Below are 24,993 nucleotides of genomic sequence, written 5' to 3' on the forward strand. Positions count from 1 at the left end.
CGCTGTAAGTGACATTATGAGATCAACTGACAAATCTGGAATATAAACTAGGTTGCATTTAATATTGTAATAAAGTAAACTTATGAGGCACCTCAGTTGGTTAAGCTGCTGACACTTGATTTTGGCTCAGGTCATGATCTCATGGTTCATGAGATTGAGCCTTGAGATAGGCTTTGTGCTGATAGTTCGGAACCTGCTTGGGATTCTCGCTCTCCCTCTCTCTGTGCTCTTCACCTGCTCATGTGCATGCACATGTGCACTCTCTCTCTAAAAATAAACATTTGGGGCGCCTGGGTGGCGCAGTCGGTTAAGCGTCCGGCTTCAGCCAGGTCACGATCTCGCGGTCCGTGAGTTCGAGCGCCGCGTCAGGCTCTGGTCTGATGGCTCAGAGCCTGGAGCCTGTTTCCGATTCTGTGTCTCCCTCTCTCTCTGCCCCTCCCTCGTTCATGCTCTGTCTCTCTCTGTCCCAAAAAAATAAATAAACGAAAAAAATAATAAACAAATAAAAATAAACATTAAAAACAGTATACTTATGAAGTTGATAACTGTATTGTGGTTATATATGAGATTATCCTTTTTTCTTAGGAAATGCACACCAAAGAATTAAGGGATAAAGGGCCGTAAGTATGTATAACTTACCATCCAATGTTTCAGGAAGAAACAAATTTTTCATAGAGTTCATTAATTTTGAGACAGAGAGAGAGAGAGAGAGAGAGAGAGAGGGAGACTGCAAGCAGGAGAGGGGTAGAGAGAGGAAGAGAGAATCCCAAGAAGGCTCTGTGCTGACAGCAAGATCGATTTTGCAAATCCTGAGATCTTGACCTGAGCTGAAATCAAGAGTCAGAGGCTTAACCAGCTGAGCCAGCCACCCAGGTGCCCCAGGAAGAAAATTTTTATATACAGTGAGACATAGAGATATATATAGAAAGAAAGAAAAATAAATGATAAAGCAAATGAAGTAATATGTTAAGGGTACTTGAATCTGGGCAAAAGGTATATGTATGTTCTTTGTAATAATTTTGTTTGCAACTTTCCTAAATTTGAAATCATTTTCAAATAAAAAGCTAAAATAAAAGATTGGCTTTGGGGAGCAATTGGATTAAAGTAATCTGGCGGGTTAAAAAGCTGACAATATTCTTTTTAATGTTTACTTATTTTTGAGAGAGAGAGAGTGAGTGAGTGAGTGGGGGAGGAGCAGAGCGAGAGGGAGACACAGACTCCAAAGCAGACTCCCAGCGGCCAGCACAGAGCCTGACGGGGGGGGGGGGGGGGGGGGGGGGGGGGGCGGGGGTTCGAACCCACGAATCGTGGGATCCTGACCTGAGCCGAAGTCAGACGCTAAACCGACTGAGTCACCCAGGCGCCCCGAAGCTGACAATTTTCTTAACATACAATTTGTGCTGTGGAAACTTCAGGGATCCAAAAAATAGCCAAAGTTTCGGTCCCACGTAATTCATTTTGTGATCCTGGGAAAGTCACCCAAACCCTCTCTGAGCTTCAGTTCCTCCACCCCAGGAATGAAAACAAATGAAAGATATTCAAATCAAATGAAAGAATGTATTTTAAACCCTTTCCTGCTACAGTCCACTGCAGAAGAGGAAAGTGTGTAACAATAAGCAAGATTACAGCCATAACTGCTTCTCAGTTTCTCCAACTCTCGCTGCCCCACTGGCACTTTTCAGAGGCCACCAGCCACTCCCTGGGCCAGCTCCCGCTGCGCTCAAGGTCTCCTCTCCAGGCCGGCGGCACACTGCCTGCTCGCCTCTCCAGGTGGCAGCACAGCTGCCAGAGAGCAGAGGCCTGGCCCCGCCCCCTCTCGAACGTCTCCGCGGGATCGCCCAGGAAACGCATTCTCGGAGGAACAGGCAGCCGCCAATGGGAAGGGAGCGAGTGCCACGAACAGACCAATGAGGAGGGAGCAGTGCGGGGTTTAAACCTGAGGCTGAGTACTGCTCCTCCCGGCGTGCTGCGGTGGAACGACTGTTGGTCTGCGGTGCGTTCAGGTCCCCGGCTCTTCGGTGGCTCCCGTGCTCTGCTTCTCCCCGTTGAGCTGCTGCCTGGTGAAGAGGAAGCCATGGCGCTCCGGGTCACCAGGGTGAGCTGCTGCGGACGATGAACAAACGCGGCCTTCCTGGCTTGCTGCGTGTCCTCACATCCTCTGTCCCCTGCCGGAGGCTCTCGAGCGGACCAGGGCAGCGATTTGGGGAGGAGGACGGGGGCGGGGGGGATCGGTGGGCCCCTGGCTTGGTGGGGGAGTTAGGTGGACCGACGGAGAGAGGAAGAGAACTGGACCAGCCTTGGATAAATGCTTGCCGCGAGTGGGGAGGGCGATGGAGGGTCCACAGGAAACCTCTTTTAAAATGTGATAGAGGGCCTCAGAGCCGACACCCACCAACCTCATAACCCCCTTCCCGGAGAGAAAATGCCTGCAATTGCAGGCTTTTCTATTTCCTTTCAAATGTAAATTCGTGGAATTTTAGGGTCGGCCAGGACTAAACCGACAACCCCTGAATAGATGAGTGAAGAGGTTCTGGGAAGAAATTGACATGTCACTACCGAAGGGTAGATCCTGGAACCTCGGTTTTCCTTGGGAACCCTTTTTTTACAGCCAACTTTTGTCCTGAGAGCCTCTTTCTTGCCCCACCTTAATTGACCCTTGACTTACTCCGCTCTGATTGGGCCAGCTCTGAAAGTGGTCTTGCTTCTTTCAGAACACGAAAGTTAATGTTGAAAATAAGGCAAAGATCAGTATGGCAGGCGCAAAGCGCGTGCCTCTGGCCACTGTTGCAGCCTCCAAGCCGGGACTGAGGCCAAGAACAGCCCTCGGAGACATTGGTAACAAAGTCAGTGAACAGCCACAAACCAAATTGCCTCTGAAAAAGGTAACTACCTCTTCCTGATCTAACTTCTCTGTAAGAGTCCACCTTACAGCTGTGACCCTTGATGCAGAAACAGTTCATTTTCTTCTTTCATCCACAGGAAGCAAAAACTTTGGCTCCTGGAAAAGTTATTGCTAAAAAAATACCAAAACCTCTGGACAAAGCACCCGAGCCTGTGTCTGTACCTGTGCCAGAACCAGAGCCAGAACATGAGCCTGTTAAAGAAGAAAAGCTTTCTCCGGAGCCTATTTTGGTAAACTTACTTTGGTTTGGTTGTTTCTTTCCCTCATTTAATAATAACGTGGAATCAGTGTTTGAACAAATAGTAATAATAGTAACATTTATAGAGTGCTTAGCAGGAGGTAGCCTCTGCACTTCAAATACATTTAACTCCCCCAATCTTTAATTTTTTTTTTTTAATGTTTATTTATTTTTGAGAGAGAGAGTGTGTGTGAGCGAGGGAGAGGCAGAGAGAGGGGGAGACACAGAATCCGAAGCAGGCTCTGGGCTCTGAGCTGTCAGCACAAAGCCTGATGCAATGCTCAAACCCACAAACCCAGAGATCATGACCTGAACCAAAGTCAGACACTTAACCAACTGGGCCACCCAGGCGCCCCATAACTCACCCAATCTTTGTATGGACTCTCTTACTTGTATTACTACCTCTACTTTTTAGATAATGGCTTAGTGAAGTATTGGGTAAATTTTCTAGAGTCACACATCTGATCACACATATGGACTTAAACCCAGGCCATCTGGCTTCAGAACCTAGGCTCTAAATCGTTTTGTTATACTGCCTCCCCCCTCTTTTATTTATTTATTTATTTATTTATTTATTTATTTATTTATTTATTTATTTATTTTAAGTTTATTTGAAAGAGAAAGTTCTCTCAAAGGGGCAGAGAGAGGGAGAGAGAATCCCAAGCAGTCTCCATGCTTTCAATGTGGAGCCCACTGCGGGGTCAAACCCTCGAACCATGAGATCATGACCTGAGCCAAAATCAAGAGTCGTTGGAAGCTTAAGAGACTGAGACACCCAGGAGCCCCTCCCGGTCTTTATTAATGGTATTGATTTATCATATGTGCATGGATCAAAGATTTTACTGTCTTTGGTACAAGCCATCTGACCAGAATTTATTGACTGAAACAGATGATCTTGAATCCTTTTATTCCCTAATGTGGCCACTGAATAATTAATAAGCCTGTAACACTGGAATATATAAAAGTGAAAGCAGAAAAAAATGTAGATTTTCAGAGTAGATAAAATGTGTTAACATTTGGCCTCAAAAACTAAAATTAAGAACTTAACTAAACATCAGTCATGTAAATATATCCACTCCTTTGAAGGAGAAACAGGGCACCTAAAAGGGGCTTTGCTGAATTTACAATGAACTGCATTTAATGAAGCTCTAATTTTATAAGAATACTTTTTTTTTCAGTGTTTATTTTGAGACAGCACATGAGAGAGAGCAGGGTAGGGGCAGAGAGAGAGGGAGAGACAGTGAATCCCAAGCAGGCTCTGCACTGAGAGTGCAGGGCTCGATGTGGGGCTCGACCATAAACTGGAGATGACCTGAGCCAAAGTTGGACGCTTAACAGACTGAGCCACCCAGGTGCCCCTACAATGGCATCTTTAAATTAAAAAACAAAAAGTAGGTGCCCCTGGGTGGTTCAGTAAATTGAGCATCCCACTCTTGATTTCTTTTTAAAGCAGTTTTTTTTTTTTTTCAACATTTATTTATTTTTGGGACAGAGAGAGACAGAGCATGAACGGGGGAGGGGCAGAGAGAGAGGGAGACACAGAATCGGAAGCAGGCTCCAGGCTCTGAGCCATCAGCCCAGAGCCCGACGCGGGGCTTGAACTCACGGACCGTGAGATCGTGACCTGGCTGAAGTCGGACGCTTAACTGACTGTGCCACCCAGGCGCCGCTCCCACTCTTGATTTCTGCTCAGGTCCTAGGATCTGCCAGGGTGGTGGGATCAAGCACAGGCTCCACTCCTAAATAAAAAATTGCATGCATACATATATACATACATACATACATACATACATACATACATAACATACAAACCAAACAAAGTGGTTAAAACCAGTTGAGAAAATGATCTGTAAAAGTCATTCAGCCTAGTCCCTTATATCTAAGGGTGGGAGATCTGAGGCTGTTGCTTTAGTATTAACATTCTGGACATGACACATGAAACCTATAGCATGTACAGTCATACCAACTATGTGTGGTTTCCTTGAAAGTCCCATTCTGATGGTCTTTGCTGTCCCACTTATTTAAAAAAGGCCTTTCCTACCCTCACACTCTTTTAGCTAGTAATCTTTTCATCTTTCAAAACAGCTCAAACGTCAACTCCTGAAATTTTCCCTAACTTTCCCCACCCCTGTTTTTAGACCCTTATCTCCTCATTTTATTTACTTCTGTCTTCTAAATCCAAATCCCTTTGGGGTGCCTGGGTGGCTCAGCCCCTTGAGTGATCCACTTCGGCTCAGGTCATGATCTCACAGTTTGTGAGTTCAAGCCCCATGTTGAGCTCTGTGCTGACAGCTCTGAGCCTGGAGCCTGCTTGGGGTTCTGTGCCTCCCTCGCTCTCTTCCCCTCCCCCACTCATGCTCTGTCTCTCTCTGTCTCAGAAATAAATATTAAAAAATAAAAAAATAGATAGATAGATAGATAGATAGATTCAAATCCCTTTGAGGACACTGTAAAGACCATGTCTTGCACAGGGCTTGACTAGAAGAACATGATCAATGAATGTTTGAACAAAGGGGAAACTGGAGCTTGAAGGAAATGGTTAATGATAACGAATGAACTCTGTTAGTCCTTGGTAGTCAGGACAGACATTATGTTTTCCTGGGCAGTGAGAAGCACTCCGTGTTTTGAAATGAAGACAAAAGACTCATTCATTTGGATTGACTTCACATGACATTGATAAACAGATTTGTTATTTACTCATTTCCTTTAGAAGAAAGTCTAACATGTGATTTTGTTTGCTTTTTCTCTGTTTTACCCATTCGTGTCGAGGTTCTACTTATTTCAAAGTGGCTCATTCTGTTTGGGCATTTCATTTTTGTATTAATCATGTCCTAAAGAGAAACTGAATAAATTTGAAAAGAAACTAATTTTCCTTTAAGGAAATGAATTGTGAATTATATGTCTCTTTAGCAGTTGGTCTGTTGAATTGGTACCAATAATTGGGCCTTCATTCCCGGATGGTATGCTTCTCTTTGCTATTATTTCAAAAGGTTTCTCTATTTCAAGGTTGATACTCCGTCTCCAAGCCCAATGGAAACGTCTGGATGTGCCCCTGCAGAAGAATATCTGTGTCAGGCTTTCTCTGATGTAATTCTTGCAGTGAACGATGTGGATGCAGAAGATGGAGCTGATCCAAACCTTTGTAGTGAATATGTGAAAGATATTTATGCTTATCTGAGACAACTTGAGGTCTGTATTACTTCCAGAATATTTGTTTTTTCGAAATGGTGCTTAACTTTATTAAAGATATTTTACTTTGTTTACAAGAATTCAAGCAGGATGTAAGTAGCGTTTCTTAACATATGCCACTTGGAAATTCTTCGTGGGGTACCAAAAATCAAGTCCCCAGACAAACTAAAGATATCTTTTGTTTGCCATTTTGGACAGAGAAAATTCAAAGTGACACTGGGTACTGCCCGAATGCTTTTTTTTTTTTCTCTCTCTTTTTCAAAAAAAATGTTTTGATGTTTATTTTTAAGAAAGAGAGTGCAAGCTGGGGAGGGGCACAGAGAGAGGGAGACATAGAATCTGTAGCAGGCTCCAGGCTCTGAGCTGTCAGCCTAGAGCCTGATGCAGGCCTCAAACTCAACGAACCACGAGATCATGACCTGAGCCAAAGTCAGATGCTTAACCAACTCAGCCACCCAGGTGCCCCCAGAACCCTAATGAATGCCCATAGGTTAAGGATGGGCAATTCCCAGGCTCTGTGTTTGAGGATTAGAGGCAGGAGGTAGGCCATAATGGAGAATATGCCGAAAAACTATAACCACCAGCAACGCAAGGCACTTTGGGTCCTTGTGGCTGATGTGCATGTAACACCAGGGAAATTTTTCTGTGTCTGAGAGTACAATAAAAAAGTTTTTGGTTTTCTTCCACTTCATATCACTTCTGAAACTTCATTAGTGGCATGTGCCCTCTGCTCCTCCTGCCCGCCAAAACAAGGAAGCATTCTGTATGCTAACAAAAAAGCAAACAAGCACATTTGCCCAGTTGTGTGTTTATAAGGCATTCTCTTCTTTCAGCACCATTTAACATCTTTTCTCTCTTGTCTGGTTCTTCTGGGCATCCAAAAGATTTTCTATACAATTGTTCTGTAAGAAGACTTCCTTGCCAGGACCAGGCTTCCACTTTGGGTTTCATCTCCCTTTTTAAAGTTTTCTAACTTTGGTGGGGTGGGTTTAGCAGATGTATGTGTTGGTCCTTGATGGTTCATTCTTTTTACCTATGGTGTGTTGGGGGTTTAAATCCTACAGCAGGAGAGTGGTAGCATATAGGTTCCAGCTGATCTGGAAAATAGCTGGTGCTATTTTTCTCTACTTCATAAAGCTCAGGTTCTGGGTTTATAGTCTTAAGTGAAAAGATCTGAGATGATGGCAAGATATTTTGGGGTTGAAGTGATTACAGAGTGTGGGCAGGTAACAGTGATGGTAAGTTGAACTTAGTGAGATCTGCCAATATGAAAAACCTGTCAAACTGCCCTATTTAATGTTTGCTTTCTTCCTCAGTGATAGAGCTGTTTGTAGTGACACTATGAAGAATTAAGTTGACACCTGTTAGAGATTCTAAATGCTCCATTACTGTTCTGTGATGACTAATATTTCTGATCAAAAATGTCACAGGGAGTCTTGCTTCTAAAGGATAATCAGCATTCTTTTGCAGGAAGAGCAAGCAGTAAGACCAAAATACCTCCTGGGTCGTGAAGTCACTGGAAACATGAGAGCCATCCTAATTGACTGGCTAGTACAGGTTCAAATGAAATTCAGGTTACTGCAGGAGACCATGTACATGACTGTTTCCATTATTGATCGGTTCATGCAGGTGAGCATAATTCAGTACCTGAGGGTTCTCCATTCCAGGGTTCTAGCTGAGTCCTAAGAAACAAACTTCTCCGGCTAACATCTGTCTTGTGGGGTAGAGTGTCATTAATTGAGATTTTGCTATTAGAATGTTTTTTCCCATGTTCCCTTCATAGCTATGTTGTCTCTTTTTTTTCAAGTACATATTAGTTGTTCATCAGGTTGGAATTCCCATTGCAGAATAATTGTGTACCCAAGAAGATGCTGCAGCTGGTTGGTGTCACTGCCATGTTTATTGCAAGTAAATACGAAGAAATGTACCCTCCAGAAATTGGTGACTTTGCCTTTGTGACTGACAACACTTACACCAAGCACCAAATCAGACAGATGGAAATGAAGATTCTAAGATCTTTAAATTTTGGTCTGGGCCGTCCTCTACCCCTGCATTTCCTTCGGAGAGCGTCTAAGATTGGAGAGGTACAGACTTCTTGGATAATCTTTAGTATGGGACATTATGAAATATTGCTAATCACAAAGATCTGATTCACCCGACTTATAACTCTACATGAGGAAGACATCAAGCTGTTCTTTATTTCCAGTCAGGCTATGTATTAATGTTTTCATTGAGGCTTTCCATGGGTAGTTGAATTTGACAGTTTAAAAAAAAATTTTTAATGTTTATTTTGAGAGAGAGATAGCGGGAGTGGGGGAGGGGCAGAGAGAGAGAGAGAGAGAGAGAGAGAGAGAGAGACACAATCGGAAGCAGGCTCCAAGCTCCCAACTGTCAGCACAGAGCCCGACGTAGGGCTTGATCTCACAAACTGTGAGATCATGACCTGACCCGAAGTCAGATGCTCAACCGACCGAGCCACCCAGGCACCCCAGCATTTGAGAGTTTATAGACAAATACTTGTAATTATAGTTAAGGGTATACTGGTTATTGCCATAACAGAATTCTGACAAAAGCTCAGAGACCTGTGGGTTTTGTTTCAGGTTGATGTTGAGCAACATACTTTGGCCAAATACCTGATGGAGCTAACTATGCTGGATTACGATATGGTGCACTTTCCTCCTTCTCAGATTGCAGCAGGAGCTTTTTGCCTAGCACTAAAAATTCTCGACAATGGTGAATGGGTAAGCTCTTCCCGCAGACTTACATTACCCGAAGCTTTTAAATTTTAAGTGATGTTTGCGCTAATACTGGACCGTTTTCATTAAAGGACAATTCAAATGATTTCTAAAAATAGAGCATTGACTGAGAGAATGATTAAAAATGTTATCTTGTTTACTATGTGTTCATAAGATATTCCCACTTCGTTACCTAATTTCACCTTACACAGATGAAGACTCTCAGGCAGGTCAGATGACATGCTAGAAGTCCATTCATACTCCCTGATTCTACACATATTTCTCCTATGTGCCATGTGCTACCCTAGGCCTTAGGAGTAGTATTAGGCATGTGAATGTTGGTGTCAAACAATTTGGAGCCCAGCTTTGGAGGGTACACTAGTCAGCAATTAAAGAAGTTTAATTAGGTTTGAGCACATTAGTGTATAATAGGTTTAATAAGTACAGGGTCCTGGAGAAGCATGAAAGAAGAGTATTTGGGGAAGAAGGCATCTTAAATTTATCTTAAATTTCAATTATAATCAGTCCTACAGAATCCCTCTTCCTACCCCCTACTCTTGACTAACTTACAGAAATTTTCTGAGAACCATTCTTCGTGAGCATTTCTAACATTAACTTTTGTTGCCGTAGACACCAACTTTACAGCATTACCTGTCATACACTGAAGAATCCCTTCTAAATGTAATGCAACACCTGGCTAAGAATATAGTCATGGTGAATCGTGGGCTTACAAAGCACATGGTAAGTCAGGGGCATTGTAAGCTGTTGGGAGGACAAGTGAAAACACTTAAGACTTCAAGTCTGTAAATGAATAGTTTATTTTCAAGGAGTTGATTTTTTTTTTATATATATAATGTTATTGTTTTAAGTGTATTAATACTTGAGAGAGAGAGAACACCAAGAGAATGAGGGGGAGGGAGGGAGAGAACACCAAGCAGACTCCACGCTGGCAATGGTGTGGAGCCCAACACAGGGCTCTGTCCCACGAATTCTGAGATCCGTGATCTGAGCCAAAACCGAGGCGCTTAACCAACTGAGCCACCCAAGTGCCCTTGGAATTATTTTAAGTGACTCTCTGTACTATTGGGTCTCACAATGTTTTCCTTTTTCCCTTCATTAATTATTATGCTTTTGTCTTCCAGACTATCAAGAACAAGTATGCCACATCTAAGCATGCTAAGATCAGCACTCTAGCACAACTAAATTCTGCACTAGTTCAAGATTTAGCCAAGGCTGTGGCAAAGGTGTAACTTGTAAACTTGAGTTGGAGTACTATAATAACTACAAATAAAATTGGCACCATGTGCCATCTGTACATATTATATGTTACGTTTACTTACTTTTAATAAAGTTTGTGGTCCTTTTTATTTCTTACACCTTAACTCATTTGAATGTGGCTACTTCCTACTCAAGGGTAACCAAAAAGGTGTGTTAAAGATACGATGGGGAATATAAAAAGTGCTTTCAGTTTATTGGGACCCAGCACATATATATAATTGTTACTTGTGTGGTGTTTGTTTTATGTACCTGGCTTTGCATTCTTGTATGAATTACTGTGGTCATGAAGGCATTTAAAGCCGTTCTCTAGGGCATACTGCATGTAAGCCCAATTATCTTGGAGAATATGCTGCCTTATTCTGTCAAAGATCTGCCACCTTACCCCTAGTCCTCCTGTTTTCTGTTTCTTGTGGTGGTTGCTGCCATAATTCTAAGTAGTTTTTACTTCTACCACTATTTCTTAAACTATCTATCAACTTTTTTATTTGCAAAAATAAGAACTTTATATTCTACACTTTTTCACTTTCTTGATTGACCAAATAAAAGCAGATCCTCAAAACACATAAAAGTATCTAAAAAAAAGTTAATTTACTCCCCACCCCCTACTCTTACAGCTCAATCCCATCCATCTGAAGACACCAACAACAGTTTGGGTTGTATCCTTCTTTGCTTCTATAAATACAAATATGCTTATAAATAAGTTGTTAGGGGGATTTCTAAGAAATGGAATCATTCTATATATAAGCAATTCCTTTTAACATGTATAGGCCTTACCTGTGTGTGGGCATTTCCATTCCATAATATGGATAAACTATAGGTTATCCATTCTGTTGATCTTCAGATTGCTTTTCCTCTTTGCTCCTACAGATAAACCTGTTGATCATTAAATACCATGCTTTCCTTTTTGTACTCTGGGTTCTCTAGGTATGTGCATTCTAAGTTTTGGCAGGTGCTGCCAGATGACTCTCAAGTGTCACCAGCAATGTACAAAAGTGCTGGATTTCTCTGCTTCCTTGCCAGAACCGAAGATAATGATTCTCCAATTTCTGTGAATTTGGCAAGAAATAATCTAAGTTGTTTGCTGTCCTAATTTTTAATTCTGATGGCTAGGTTGAATAAATTTTTGTTGATTACTTATCGATATGTAAGGTTTTTCCATTTTGTCATTTGTCTTTTGATTGTTTATGCTCTTTTGCCATGCAGACACTGAAGTTTTTATATTGTCAAATCTTGTTTTCTACAGTTGCTTTTGGATTTTCAGTCTTAAGATCTACTCCATCTCAAAACAGTAAACATGTAAAATTTGGAGTTTTCCCCATTTATATCTATAATCCCTCAATAAACTTTGTGTATATGGCATAAAGTAAGACTCTTCCAGATGGGTGCCCACTTATGCCAGTGTCACATGATCAAGATTATCCTTGTCCAGCTGAATTGAAACAATTCCCATCTATTTCCTAATCTTTTTTCCTGTGATAAGTGTAAAACTATTATATTATCTGGTAAGGTGAAGCAAAGCACTATTTCTCAGGTATTTGGGGGCAGTTTCAAACATAACAGAAAGTTATGTCCAGTTACCGAGAAGCTCCTTTGAGGTTTTGAGTATACATCATGTCTTCCCATCCAGAAGCATTTTTCTCCAAGATCTGTTGCATGCCCTCCAATGGAATGTTAGAATTTTAGTTCTATAATTACTGCACTTGTCAAGTTTATTGCTGGTTTTGTGGGGGTTTTGTCACTACTGTGAATACAATCTATTTCCCACTAATTTTATTGCTAGTTGTAGTTTGCTTACCCAACTGACATCAGTTTTTTTTATTCAATTTGTGTTTTTTGTTTGTTTTGGTTTGATTTTTTACTCCATTTGTTTTAATGGAGTTCTCTAGGCCTTAAATCTACAGATTTTTTTTTCAGTGTTTATGGTGTTTATTGTATTAGAATCTCCAAAATAATCATAATAAACAGATCCCAGCCCTCTATTTTGTTCCTGGATTAGACATCGAAGTATTTTTATTTACTCTTTTTGCTGTTAGGCTTTAAGTAGTCTTTATGTTTTAGATTTTTTTCTTTTATTTCTGTTTAGAGTTAAGTGGCAAGGCTGTGGAAATTCATTTGCTTTTTCAGCTTTAATATTCCACATTAGAGTTTTCCTAAAGTGGAATGAATTCTTGTTCATGATACATGGGTTTAATCTGTTTCTTTGAGAGGATTTTGTATCTTATTTGGTAAACTGGTTCAGTCTTGTTACGGTTTTCTAGTTTTTCTCTTACTACCTTTAAGTTGGATCAAAGACATTTACATTTTTACATCTCGTAATTGAAAGTTACTCGTTCATTGAAAAAAATTTTTTAATGTTTTTATTTCTGAGACAGAGCATGAGCAGGGGAGGGGCAGAGAGAGGAGAAGAAGATACAGAATCTGAAGCAGGCTCCGAGCTGTCAACACAGACCCCGACACGGGGCCCGAACCCACAGACTATGTGATCATGACCTGAGCCGGAGTCGGACGCTCAACCGACTGAGCCACCCAGGCACCCCGAAAAATTTTTTAATTAAACTGTAAAGTCCTGGGGTACTGGGGTGGCTCAGTCAGTTAAGCGTCCAACTTAGGCTCAGGTCATGATCTCACAATTTGTGAGTTTGAGCCCTGCGTCAGGCTCTGTGCTGACAGCTCAGAACCTGGAGCCTGGAGCCTGCTTCAGATTCTGTGTCTTCCTCTCTCTCTGCCCCACCCCCACATGTGCTGTGTCTCTCTCTGTCTCAAAAATAAATAAATGTAAACTGTAAAGTCCTTTGGCCTGGATCTGCTTAGAATGGTATGTTTTACATTGCCAGTGTTTTTTAGGAATTACCTTCCCTCTATTAATAGGAAATAACTATTCTAGATTCTTAAAATTATAGTCATATATATAGTTTGTGTCTCATCCTTGATACTTTTGTTTTCTAACTGGGCTTGACTGGAGGGTTTTTATTGGTGTTTTGAGAGAAAGGGTTTTGTGCTTGCTTCGGCAGCACATTTACTAAAAGAGCCAGGTTTGGTGTTACCATTTCTGCTACCATTGTTTTGTAGTTTTAGTTTTTTATTTTTTTAACTTTTTAAGTTTCTTTGAGAGAGAGAGAATTCGAAGCAGGCTCCGCACTGTTACCGCATACCCACACACGAGGCTTGAACCCAAGAACCAAACCATGAGCTCCATGACCTGAGCCAAAACCAAGAGCCAGAGGTCACTGTAATTTTAGCTTTTACATCAATTCTCACCATCTGTTTTTCTTTTTCTTTTCTTTTTCTAGTTTCAGTTAAGTACTCCATGTATTTTAGTGTTAAAATCCTTGATGCATTCTCCTTTGAGACAGCTTGTTTCTGAAGCCCTCCTTTTCATCTTTTTCTGGTCATTAAAATTTCTTTTGCAGTCCTTCCTTGATCTGGAGATTATTTAACTGCTCATTTTCCTTTTAATTTTTTTTTCTTTTTTTCTTTTCTTTTAGATAGAGTGAGCAAGGGAAAAGGGGAGAGGGAGGGAGGGAGGGAGAGAATCTTAAGCAGGCTTCACATTGAGCACAGAGCTGGGTGTAGGGTTAGATCCCACAACCCTGGGATGATGACTTGGGACGAAATCAAGAGCTGGTTGCTCTACTGACTGAGCCACCCAGGCACCTCTTAACTGCTCAACTTCTAAGTAGTTTTCTTTTTTTTTAATTTTTATTTTTTTTAAATATATGAAATTTATTGTCAAATTGGTTTCTCTAAGTAGTTTTCTTTTGGAATACTTTGGAATTTTTTGTGTGGTGATTTTTAATTTCATTGGAAATGGAGGTTTTTAAAAAGACTCTGAAACCACGTTTTCTCTGTGGGTAAGTACTTGAAAGACTTCTGTAAATATTCCAAGGATACAAGAAAGAATTGTTTTCTGATAGGGGGCAAAGTTGTAGGTACTTATGTAGGCAAATATTAAACTACAGGTGTAAAGAAAGAAAAGTATGTTTGTGTGATGGGGGGGATATATACCTGTTTGCATATATTTTTCTTTCTCAGAGCCACTTCAAAGTAAATTTAAAGAAAAAAAATTTTTTAACATTTATTCCTCTTTGAGAGACAGAGCATGAGTGTGGGAGGGGCAGCAAGAGAGGGAGACAGAATCGGAAGCAGGCTCCAGGCTCTGAGCTGTTGGCACAGAGCCCAACGTGGGGCTTGAGCTCACAAACCATGAGATCATGACCTGAGCCGAAGTAGGACACTTAACCAACTGAACCATCCAGGTGCCCCTCAAAGTAAATTTTAGATGTCAAGATAAGGTCACCTTAAAATACTAGGTCATGCATCTCCTAAGAATTCAGTCATTTTCCTAAATAACCACAATCTTTATCATGCTAAGACAATTAACAACTTCTATGTGTAATATGCAGTGTGTATTCAAATTTTCTCCATTGTCCCAAAATGTTTAACAAAATTTTTGTTTCCAATTTAGGTTCCAACTAAAATTAATTTGTTTCCATATACATGCTTTTTGTTTTTCAAGGCATGGACATGAACTGTCTAGTCCATTTGTCTTATAGAATGTCCCTCATTTTAGATTTCTTGTCTGATTTTTTTTTGTCTGATTGTTTTTTGATAGTTAAATTCAGGTTATGCATTCCCCAAGAATATAGGTGATTTGTACAACGTATGCATATTGGAGTTAAATATTAGTTGTTACTACTGAGGATATTGTGTTTGATCATCCGGTTAAGGTGGTAACCACCTGATACAGCTTTGCTGTAAAGGCGCTGTTCTCTTTAGTTTTATTATTCATTAATATTAACTTTGAAACCAACACCTCACTAGAATGACATGATGTATTACCTAATTGCATTATCCCTTCTATATTATTAGAGATTCTCTAAAGAATAGCTCCACACTCACATCTGTCCCTTTTTGTTTTACTATGGATTAAAAAACAAACAAAAAACCTTTGTTATAAACCAGTACCATAGTGCTCAAAGTGTCATCCCGAACCAGCAGCATGAACATCACCTGGGCATTTGTTAGAAACATAAATCATAATCAAAACTTGGGAGAGACACCAAGCAATCTTTTTTTTTTTTTAATTTTTGAAATTCCAGTATAACAGTGTTACATTAGTTTCAGGTGTACAATGTAGTGATTCAACAATTCTCCACTTTACTCAGTGTTCTGCACAGTAACTGTGCTTTTAATCCCCTTCACCTATTTCACCCATCTTCTCATCCACCTAGTAGTCTGTTTTAAACCAGTCCTCCCCATGATTCTCATTCCTGCTCAGATGGAGAACTACTGCATTGTCTTTGTCCCAGATGTCGCCTTGGACACCTGATAGGTTTAAAAGGATGAGATTCATGTGAGATACTGGAAGACGTCCAGGGTAAAGCCAAAGCACAAGATTTTTTTTGTATAAAACAAATAATGGGGGGTGGGGGTGCCTGGGTGGCTCAGTCTGTTAAGCGACTTACTCTTAATTTCGGGTCAGGACATGATCTTATGGTTCATGGTTTCCAGCCTGGCATCCGGCTCTCTTGCTGTCAGCACGGAGGGCTTCAGATCCTGTCTCCCCCTCTCTCTGCCCTTTCGTCTCTCTCTGCCTCTATCTCTAAATAAGTAAACATAAAAAAGGAAGAAAAGAAAGGAAACCATGTTTTTCCAGGAGTTTGTGGGTAGGAGTGGCGAACCTAACGTCGTATTTACATTCCTGTCTTTGCACTCAATGCCGGTAGCTGTTACTTTGATGATGAAGAGGAAGAAAGGAGAGAGCACTGTGTGATCAAGTGTAACTGAGCGGAAACTAGTTATACGAGAGGAATGCTCGGCTCCCTTGTTCAAAGAGGTCTGAGTTGCCGTGCTTGTGCTACAAGGCTAGAGTGTCCCTTACACGACCGACCCTAATGAAAAACTACCAATCAATGGGGCGTTTTACGTCCCACATTGTCTCCATTAGCCGCTCATTTAGCTGCCCAGCTAAAAAAGCTTGATTGCAAGCTGATAAATCGACAAGGTGGCACTTGGGGGCACAGGACTGTTATAAGAATGAATCTTACGGATAGTGAAATTTCACGCTGCAAGTCTGGGGTTCAAGTATATGCACTGACTCATAGCGGGCTTTAAGTTATCTCTGAACTCTAGCCACTGTTCTCCGCCAAATGAGGGAGTCTGGACACTATGAGCTCAGATGGAAAGTCTACTTAAACAACCTTCCGGTGTTTCCCTTTCCAAGCCCGCGAATGTTAAGGGAGTACCAAGATGGGTTAAAAAAAAAAAAATAGGGGCGCCTGGGTGGCTCAGTCGGTTAAGCGTCCGACTTCAGCTCAGGTCACGATCTCACGGTCCGTGAGTTCGAGCCCCACGTCGGGTTCTGGGCTGATGGCTCAGAGCCTGGAGCCTGCTTCCGATTCTGTGTCTCCCTCTCTCTCTGCCCCTCCCCCGTTCATGCTCTGTCTCTGTCTCAAAAATAAATAAACGTTAAAAAAAATTAAAAAAAAAAAAAAAATAAAAAAAAAAAAAAAATAAAAAAACAAAAAACACACACACAAAAAAACCCCACAAAACTGTCTCGAAGATCTCCTGTCCCAGAGCCAAGGATGAACGACCATTTATGTCGGAGTTTTCCAGCCTGTTCCTGGGCGCCGGGGTGTGTCCCAAAGGGCTGTAGCCCAACTCCTAGCCCAGCACTCGACAGAGCTGATGCTTAAAGTTCAACTTTTCTTATTAGTGATCTGTAATGGTTGCAAATACTAGCCAGGACTAGAGAAACAGAATAACCACGGCAACCAGGGGACGGGACGGAAGGGGTGGAGCCGTGTGGCGGAAGGGGCCGGACGGGAAGCGACGGTCCTCCGGCCCTTTCCGGGAGACAATTTAGTGGCGGGAAGATAGGCCTCTGAGGCTGCATTTTCCCGTCCCAGGCCGTACTTCCCAGCGCCAGTCAGAATGGAGATGCAACCCAGGGAACAAGCGGCCACCGAGTCCCCGGACTCCGGAGGCGGGGAAGGCAGGCCACCACAGGTCGCCGGCGCCCAGGAGGCACGTCCCGAGGACCGCCTGACCCTGCTGCTCAGGTTGTTCCCTCTGGCTCGCTCGGCCGCATCCAAGTGGGCGTCGTTGGGGAGAGCTCCATCCTTAGCTCTCAGAGCCCCTAAGGCTGCGAATTCTGACTCGGTCGCTTCGTGGCAGTGTCCTCGAGTCCTTCATTTAAACGCCTTAAGCACCGTTCTTAATCTTAGAAACAGAGGAAGATTACACCTTCCTAGTAGAGATGCAGTGGGGGGTAAATGAACTACTCAGAGGCAAGCGTTTAGCACAGAGACCAGGGCCCTTAAGGCCTTCGGAGCTGTAATTTCCTCTCCTTTTCTCGTGCACTCACGTCCTGGGCTCCCGATTTTCCAGCGCGTAGTGAGGTGCATCTAAGGCCTCAGCTACTTGAATAAACGTTGTCTTTCCTCTTTGTTTTTATGGTTATGACCCTTTTCAGTCTAGAAGCCTCATTTGTTGTATTTCTCTACCAAGAGAATGATTGATGTTTATACGTTTCCACCAAGCAGTTGCTACGGGAAGATGTGATGAGAAAGGATATCAATCCGGTGGGCAAACAATGGCACAGGGCCAAGTCTACTCTACTGCCTGTTCTGGTGTGGCCTCTCAAGCTAGGAATAGTGTTTATGTTGGGGCGCCCGGGTGGCTCAGTCGGTTAAGCGTCCGACTTCGGCTCAGGTCATGATCTTACGGTTCCTGAGCTCGAGCCCCGCATCGGGCTCTGTGCTGACAGCTGGGATCCTGGAGCCTGCTTCCGATTCTGTCTTCCTCTCTCTCTGCCCCTCCCCCGTTCATGCTCTGTCTCTCTCTGTCTCAAAGATAAATAAACATTAAAAAAAAATACAAGAATAATGTTTATGTTATTAAGTAGTTGGGACAAAAAAATTTCCTGGAGGAAAATTTAAAAACACGTGAAAATTATTTGAAATTCTAATTTCAGTGCCCTTAAGAAAGAGTTTATTGGAACAACTTTTCCTGCTACAGGGTATGAGTTGAGTAGCTCCAGCAGAGACCTTATGAATCACAAAGACTAAAATGTTTGTTGTTTGGTCTCTACAGAAAAAAATTTGTTCTAAACCCTAACAAGAGTTTTGTTTTGTTTTGCTTTAACTCCCCAAAGCATTGTAACTATTTTAGATTTACCACTGCTTTGAAAGGTCTTGGCTACTAAGCCTCACAACCTTGCTTTAAAAATTCCTTCATACCTACAATATAAAATGCTAAAATATTAAAGATAAAAGTTCGCCTTTTGGGGCGCTTGGGTGGCTCAGTCGGTTGTTAACTCTTGGTTTCAGCTCGGGTTATGATCTCATGGTTCTGAGTTCGAATCCTGAATCCGGATTCTGCTTGGGATTCTCTCTCTCTGCCCCTTCTCTACTTGCTCTCTCCCGCTGTCTCTCAAAAATTGATAAACTTAAAAAAAGAAGAGGTCAGGGGCACCTGGGTGGCTTAGTCCATTAAGCGTCCCACTTCAGCTCAGGTCATGATCTCGCGGTTCCTGAGTTCTAGCCCTGCCTGGGGCTCTGTGCTGACAGCTCGGGGCCTGGAGCCTGCTTTGGATTCTGTGTCTCCCTCTCTCTCCGCCCCTCCCCCGCTCATGCTCTGTCTCTGTCTTCTCTCAAAAATAAATAAACATTAGGAAATTAAAAGAAAAAAAATAAGAGATCACCTTTTGTATCTCAGGTAAAAGGAAACTGTTCCTACAGTGTCTTAAAATGCTAGCCTACCTTCTTAACCTATAAGAAATCGTTCTTTTCATTTGGAACTTTAAATCTAAGGAACTTATACCATGGAGATTTAGAAATCTGTCTAATGTTACTTAGCTACTTATGTAGGTCTCAAAGTCACAAAGCAGTTTCAGAATTATGAAACTACCATGTAAATGTAAAACATGTTAAGTATAACTTAATAACTAGCATCTTACCCATAGCTTTTCTACTTATTTTATGTATGATCTTGAATTAACTACAATCATAGGACAACTGAGAAACTATATGAATTATCTATCCAAGGAGTAGTATCTTTGTTATTTTTCTCTGTCTCCTAAAAATGTTACAGTCTGTTTTTAAACTCATTACCGTGTTTGCAGTTTTCACCATTTTGATCTGTTTGTTTGTGTGGCCCATATTTATTTCTTCAGTGTGGCGTATTAAGAATAAATTTAAAAGTCAAACTTTTAACTTTTATTCTTAGATGCTGTTTCCCCACTGGATTCCATTTTGTGTTTTGTGTCTTATTCTGAGGACTTTTTTTATTTTTTAAGATTTTAGTTTTAAACAGTCTCTACACCCAACATGGGGCTTGAACTCACCACCCCAAGATCAAGAGTCCCATGCTCCACCACCTGAGCCAGCCAGGCACCCCATAAGATTTCGGTGTAGTTGACACAGTGTTGCATTAGCTTCAGTTGTACAACTCACTGATTTGAAGTTTGTACATTATGCTGTGTTCACCAGGAGTATAGCTACCATCTGTCCCATGATATCACTATTACAACATCATTGACTGTATTCCTCATGCTCTGCTTTTTATTCCCGGGACATACTCATTCTGTAACTGGAGGCCTGTATCTCCCTCTCCCCTTCACCCATTTTGCCCAACCCCCACCCACCTTCCTCTTCTCTGGCAACCATTAGTTCTCTGTATTTATAGTGTTGATTCTGATTTTTGTTTATTCATTTTTTCCCTTAGATTGCATTTATGTGTGGAATTATATGGTATTTATCTTTCTCAGTCTGACATTTCATTTAATATAATACCTTTTTGGTCTCAAATGGCACGATCTCATACTTTATGGCTGTGTAATACTCAATACTGTGTGTGTGTAGGTATATATATACATACACACATTTTCCTTATCTGTTCATCTACTGATGGACATTTAGGTTGATTCCATGTCTTGGTTATTGTAAATAATGCTGCAGTAAACAGAGGACTGCATGTATCTTTTGGAGTTAGTGTTTTTGTGTTCCTTGGTTAAATACCAAATGGAATTATTGGATCATTTGTTATTTATTTATTTATTTATTTATTTATTTATTTATTTATTTATTTATTTATGAGAGGGAGTGTGAGCAGGGAGGGGGCAGAGAGAGAGGAGGGAGAGAATCTTAAGCAGGCTCTATGCTCAGCACAGAGCCTGACATGGGACTTGATCTCATGACCATGAGATCATGACCTGAGCTGAAATCAAGAGGTAGATGCTTAACAGATTGAGCCACAAGGCCCCCCTCATCATGTGGTATTTCTATTTTTTAATTTTTTTCAGGAACTTCCATTCTGTTTTCCACAGTGGCTGTACTAATTTACATTCCCACCAACAGCACACGAGGGTCCTCACCAACACTTGTTTCTTGTCTTTTATTTTAGCCATTCTAACAGATGTGAGTGATCTCATTGTGGTTATGATTTGTTTCCCTGATGATTAGTCATTTTGAGCATCTTTTCACATGTCTGTTAGCCATCTGTATGTCTTCTTTGGAAAAATGTCTCTTCAGGTTGCCTGCCCATTTCTTAATCAGATTGTTTGTGTTTTTGGTATTGAGTTGTGCAACTTTTTTGTATATTTTTGATATTAACCCCTTATCAGATATATCATTTGCAAATATCTTTTTCCATTCAAGTAGGTTGTTCTTTTTGTTGACGGTTTCCTTTGCTATGCAAAACTTTGTATTTTGATGTAATCCCAATAGTTTATTTTTAAAAAATGTTTATTTATTTTGAAAAAAGAGAGTGCATGTTTGCTTGCACACATGCAGGAGGGGTAGAGAGAAGGGAAGAGAGAGAATCACAAGTAGGCTCCTCACTGTCAGCACAGAGCCCAATGTGGGGCTCAGTCTCATGAACTGTTGAGATCATGACCTGAGCCAAAGTCAAGAATCCAACACTCAGTTGACTGAGCCACCCACACGCCCCAAGTTTATTTTTATGTATGGTGTTAGGAAGAAGTCTAGTTTATTTTGCATGTAGTGTCCGGTTTTCCCAGCACCATTTATTGAAAAGACTGTCTTTTCCCCATTGTATATTCTTGCTTCCTTTGTCACAGATTATCTATATACATGTGGGTTTATTTCTGGGGTCTCTCTTCTGTTCCGTTGATGTATTTCTCTATTTTTGTGATAGCACCATACTGCTTTGATCTCTATAGTTTTGTCGTATATCATGATATCTGGAATCGTGAAAGCTCCAGGTTCATTCTTCTTTCTCAGATTTGTTTTGGCTATTTGAGGTCTTCTGTGGTTCCCTACAAATTTCAGTATTAATTGTTCTAGTTTAATGAAAAATGCTGTTGGTATTTTGGTAGGGATTGCATTGAATCTGTAGATTGCTTTGAGTAGTATGGACATTTTGGCAATATTTTAAAACGTTTTTTTAATCTTTATTTTTGAGAAAGAGATAATGTCAGTGGGGGAGGGCCAGGAAGAGAGAGTGGGACAGAGGATCTGCTCTGTGCTGACAGCAGACTGCCCCATGCAGGGCTCAAACTCATGAACCTTGAGATCATGACCTGAGTCGAAGTCAGGTGCTTAACTGACTATGCCATCCAGACGCCCCTTGGCAATATTCTTTTAATAGATGAACATGGAATATCTTTACCTTTGTTTGTGCCATCATCAAGTTTCTTTCATCAGTGTTTTATAATTTTCAGAGTACAGGTCTTTTCCCTCTTTGGTCAAGTTTATTCCTAGTTATTTTATGCCTTTTGGTGCAGTTGTAAATGGTGTTGTTTTTTAAAAATACCTCTTTCTGTGACATTGTTAGTATATAGAAATGCTACTGATTTCTGGGTATTAATTTTAAATACTGCCTCTTTACTGAATTCATTTATTACTTCCAGTAGGTTTTTTGGTTGAATCTTCAGGGTTTTCTATGTATAGTATCCTGTTGTCTGCTAATACTGACAGTTTAACATACTTACCGATATGGATGCCTCGTTTCTTTTTCTTGTCTGATTGCTATGGAGAGGACTTCCAGTACTATGTTGAATAAAGATGGGTCAAAGTGGACATCCTCATCTTGTTACCTTAGAGGAAAGCTCCCCGTTTTTCACCATAGAGTATGATATTAGCTGTGGGTTTTTCATGGAAGACTTTTATTATGTTGAGGTATGTTCCCTCTAACTCTAATTTGTCGGGAGTTTTTATAATGAATGAATGTTTAATTGTGTCAAATGATTTTCCTGCTTCTATTGAGATGATCATATGATTTTTATCCTTTGTATTGTAGATGTGTATGACATTTATTGATTGGCAAATATTGAACTACCCTTGCATCCCTAGAATAAATCCCACCTGATCATGGTGAATGATTTTTTAAAAATGTTTATTTATTTATTTTGAGAGAGAAAGAGTGTGTGTGTGTCAGTGGAGGAGGGGCAGAGAGAGAGAGAGAGAGAGAGAGAGAGAGAGAGAGACAGAATCCCAAGTGGGGCTCAAATTCACTGACCATGAAATATGACCTGAGCCAAAACCAATAGTCAGACACTTAATCAGCTGAGCCACCCAGGTGCCCCAGTGAATGATTTTTTTTTTTAATTTATTTTTGAGAGAGAGAGAGAGAGAGAGAGAGGGAGGGAGGGAGGGAGGGAGGGAGGGAGGGAGGGATGTGGGAGGAACAAAGAGAGAGGGAGACAGAATCCCAAGCAGGCTCTGTGCTCACAGCCTTGAACACCAGGCTTGAATCCATGAACTTAACTGACTGAGCTACCCACGTGCCCCCATGAATGATATTTAAAAAAAAAAAATTTTTTTTTAACACTTATTTTTGAGACAGAGAGAGACAGAGCATGAATGGGGGAGGCTCAAAGAGAGGGAGACACAGAATCTGGAACAGGATCCAGGCTCTGAGCTGTCAGCACAGGGCCCAATGGGGGGCTCGAACTCAGACCATGAAATCATGACTTGAGCTGAAGTCGGAGGCTTAACTGACTGAGCCACCCAGACGCTCCAGTGATATTTTTAATGTATCGTTGTATGTGGTTTGCTAATATTTTGTTGAGGATCTTTGCATCTGTGTTTATCAGGGATATATTAGCCTGTAATTCTTTTGTGTGGTGTCCTTTTTTAAAAATTTTTTTTTTTTTTTGAGAGAGAGAAATAGAGACAGAGCATAATCGGTGGAGGGGCAGAGAGAGAGAGAGAGAGGGAGACGCAGAATCCGAAGCAGGCTCCAGGCTCCAAGCCGTCCGCACAGAGCCCCTTGTGGGGCTCGAACCCATGAACCTCGAGATCATGACCTGAGACGAAGTCAGATGCCCAACCAGCTCAGCCACCCAGGCGCCCTGTGTGTGTGGTGTCTTTATCTTGTTTTGGTATCAAGGTAATGCTGGCCTTGTAGAATGTATTTCAGAGTTTTCCTATCATTTCTATCTTTTTAGAATAGTTTGAGGAGAATAGGTATTAACTCTTCTTTAAGTGTATGGTAGACTTCACCTTTGAATCAATCTAGTCCTAGACTTTTACTTTCTGGTGGTTTTTTGATTAGCAATTCAATTTTGTTATTGTAATTAGTCTGTTAAGACTATTTAATTTCTTCCTTGTTCAGTTTTGGAAAATTGTGTGTTTCTAGGCATTAGTCGTTTCTTATAGATTGTTCAGTTTGTTGGTATATAATTTTTCATGGTATACTTTTATAAGCCTTTGTATTTCTATGGTGTCAATTGTTACTTTTCTTGATTCTGATATTATTTATTTGGGTCTTTCTCTTTTTTTATTGATGAGTCTGGCTAAGAGTTGTTCAATTTTGTTTATCTTTTCAAAGAACAAGTTCTTGGTCTCATGATTTTCTTTTTTCTGTTTTGTTCAGTTTTTCTTTAGTCTCTATGTCATTTCTTTATGGTCTTATCTGTAGTATTTCCTTTCTTCTACTTACCTTGGTTTTGTTTTTTTTGTAGTCCCTTTTAGGTGTAAGGTTAGATTGTTTATTTGAGTCTTTTCTTGTTTCTTGAGGTTGGCCTGTATTGCTGTATACTCCCCTCTTAGAAATGTTTTTGCTGTGTCACAAAGAATTAGGGCCATTGTGTTTTCGTTTTCATTTGTCTCCATATATTTTTTTATTTTTTCTTTTATTGCTTCACTGACCTACTGATTGTTGAGTATCATGCTGTTTAGTGTCTTCGTGTCTGTATTTTTTCCAGTTTTTTTGTATTGTGATTTATTTCTAGTTTCATACCATTGTAGTCAAAAAAGATGCACAATATGATTTGAATCTTCAATTTATTGAGATTTGTTTTTTGACCTTATCTATGATCTCTTCTGGAGTACACTCTGTGCACTTGAAAAGAATGTGTATTCTATTGTTTTTGAATGGCATGTTCTATATATGTTGTTTTGTCCCTCTGGTCCAACGTGTCATTCAAAGGCATTATCTCCTAATTGATTTTCTGTTTGGATAACGTATCCATTGATGTAAGTGTAGTGTTAAAGTCCCCCTACCATTATTGTATCACCATCAATTTCTCTTGTTGTGTCTGTTAATATTTCTTTATGTATTTAGGTGCTCCATTGTTGGGTTTGTAGATACTTAAAAATGTTACATCCTCTTGTTGGATTGATTCCTTTCTGATTATGTAATGCCCTTCTTTGTCTCTTGTTACAGTCTTTGCTTTAATGTAT

At 40.9% G+C, this 24,993-nt stretch overlaps 2 protein-coding genes across 2 annotated transcripts in view; both read left to right on the top strand.

Moving 5' to 3' along the window:
* The first annotated feature begins 1,913 nt into the window (after positions 1–1,913).
* Positions 1,914–11,705, top strand: CCNB1 (cyclin B1). The gene is made up of 9 exons (XM_047879253.1): positions 1,914–2,095; positions 2,712–2,882; positions 2,980–3,132; positions 6,147–6,329; positions 7,800–7,958; positions 8,177–8,413; positions 8,930–9,070; positions 9,695–9,805; positions 10,207–11,705. Exons 1-9 carry the CDS (start codon positions 2,075–2,077, stop codon positions 10,312–10,314), a joined length of 1,284 nt encoding a protein of 427 aa, XP_047735209.1. The 5' UTR covers positions 1,914–2,074; the 3' UTR covers positions 10,315–11,705.
* The window catches only part of CENPH (centromere protein H), a 34,302-nt gene continuing 18,794 nt past the window's right edge, over positions 9,486–24,993 (top strand). The window contains exons 1-2 of the mRNA XM_047879329.1: positions 9,486–9,496; positions 17,202–17,406. Of these exons, the coding sequence (XP_047735285.1) occupies positions 17,279–17,406 (128 nt within the window). The 5' untranslated portion in view covers positions 9,486–9,496; positions 17,202–17,278. The remainder of the gene's footprint in view (positions 9,497–17,201; positions 17,407–24,993) is intronic.

Source organism: Prionailurus viverrinus, chromosome A1 (assembly GCF_022837055.1).
Source record: "Prionailurus viverrinus isolate Anna chromosome A1, UM_Priviv_1.0, whole genome shotgun sequence".
Taxonomy (NCBI): domain Eukaryota; kingdom Metazoa; phylum Chordata; class Mammalia; order Carnivora; family Felidae; genus Prionailurus; species Prionailurus viverrinus.

Bases quoted from the DNA above. Each gene is read 5' to 3' on its own strand.
- CCNB1 (XM_047879253.1), top strand. From the start codon at position 2,075: ATGGCGCTCCGGGTCACCAGG. The intron at 3,133-6,146 runs GTAAACTTACTT...CTCTATTTCAAG, and splicing joins TTTCTCCGGAGCCTATTTTG to GTTGATACTCCGTCTCCAAG. The intron at 7,959-8,176 runs GTGAGCATAATT...TTCCCATTGCAG, and splicing joins TTATTGATCGGTTCATGCAG to AATAATTGTGTACCCAAGAA.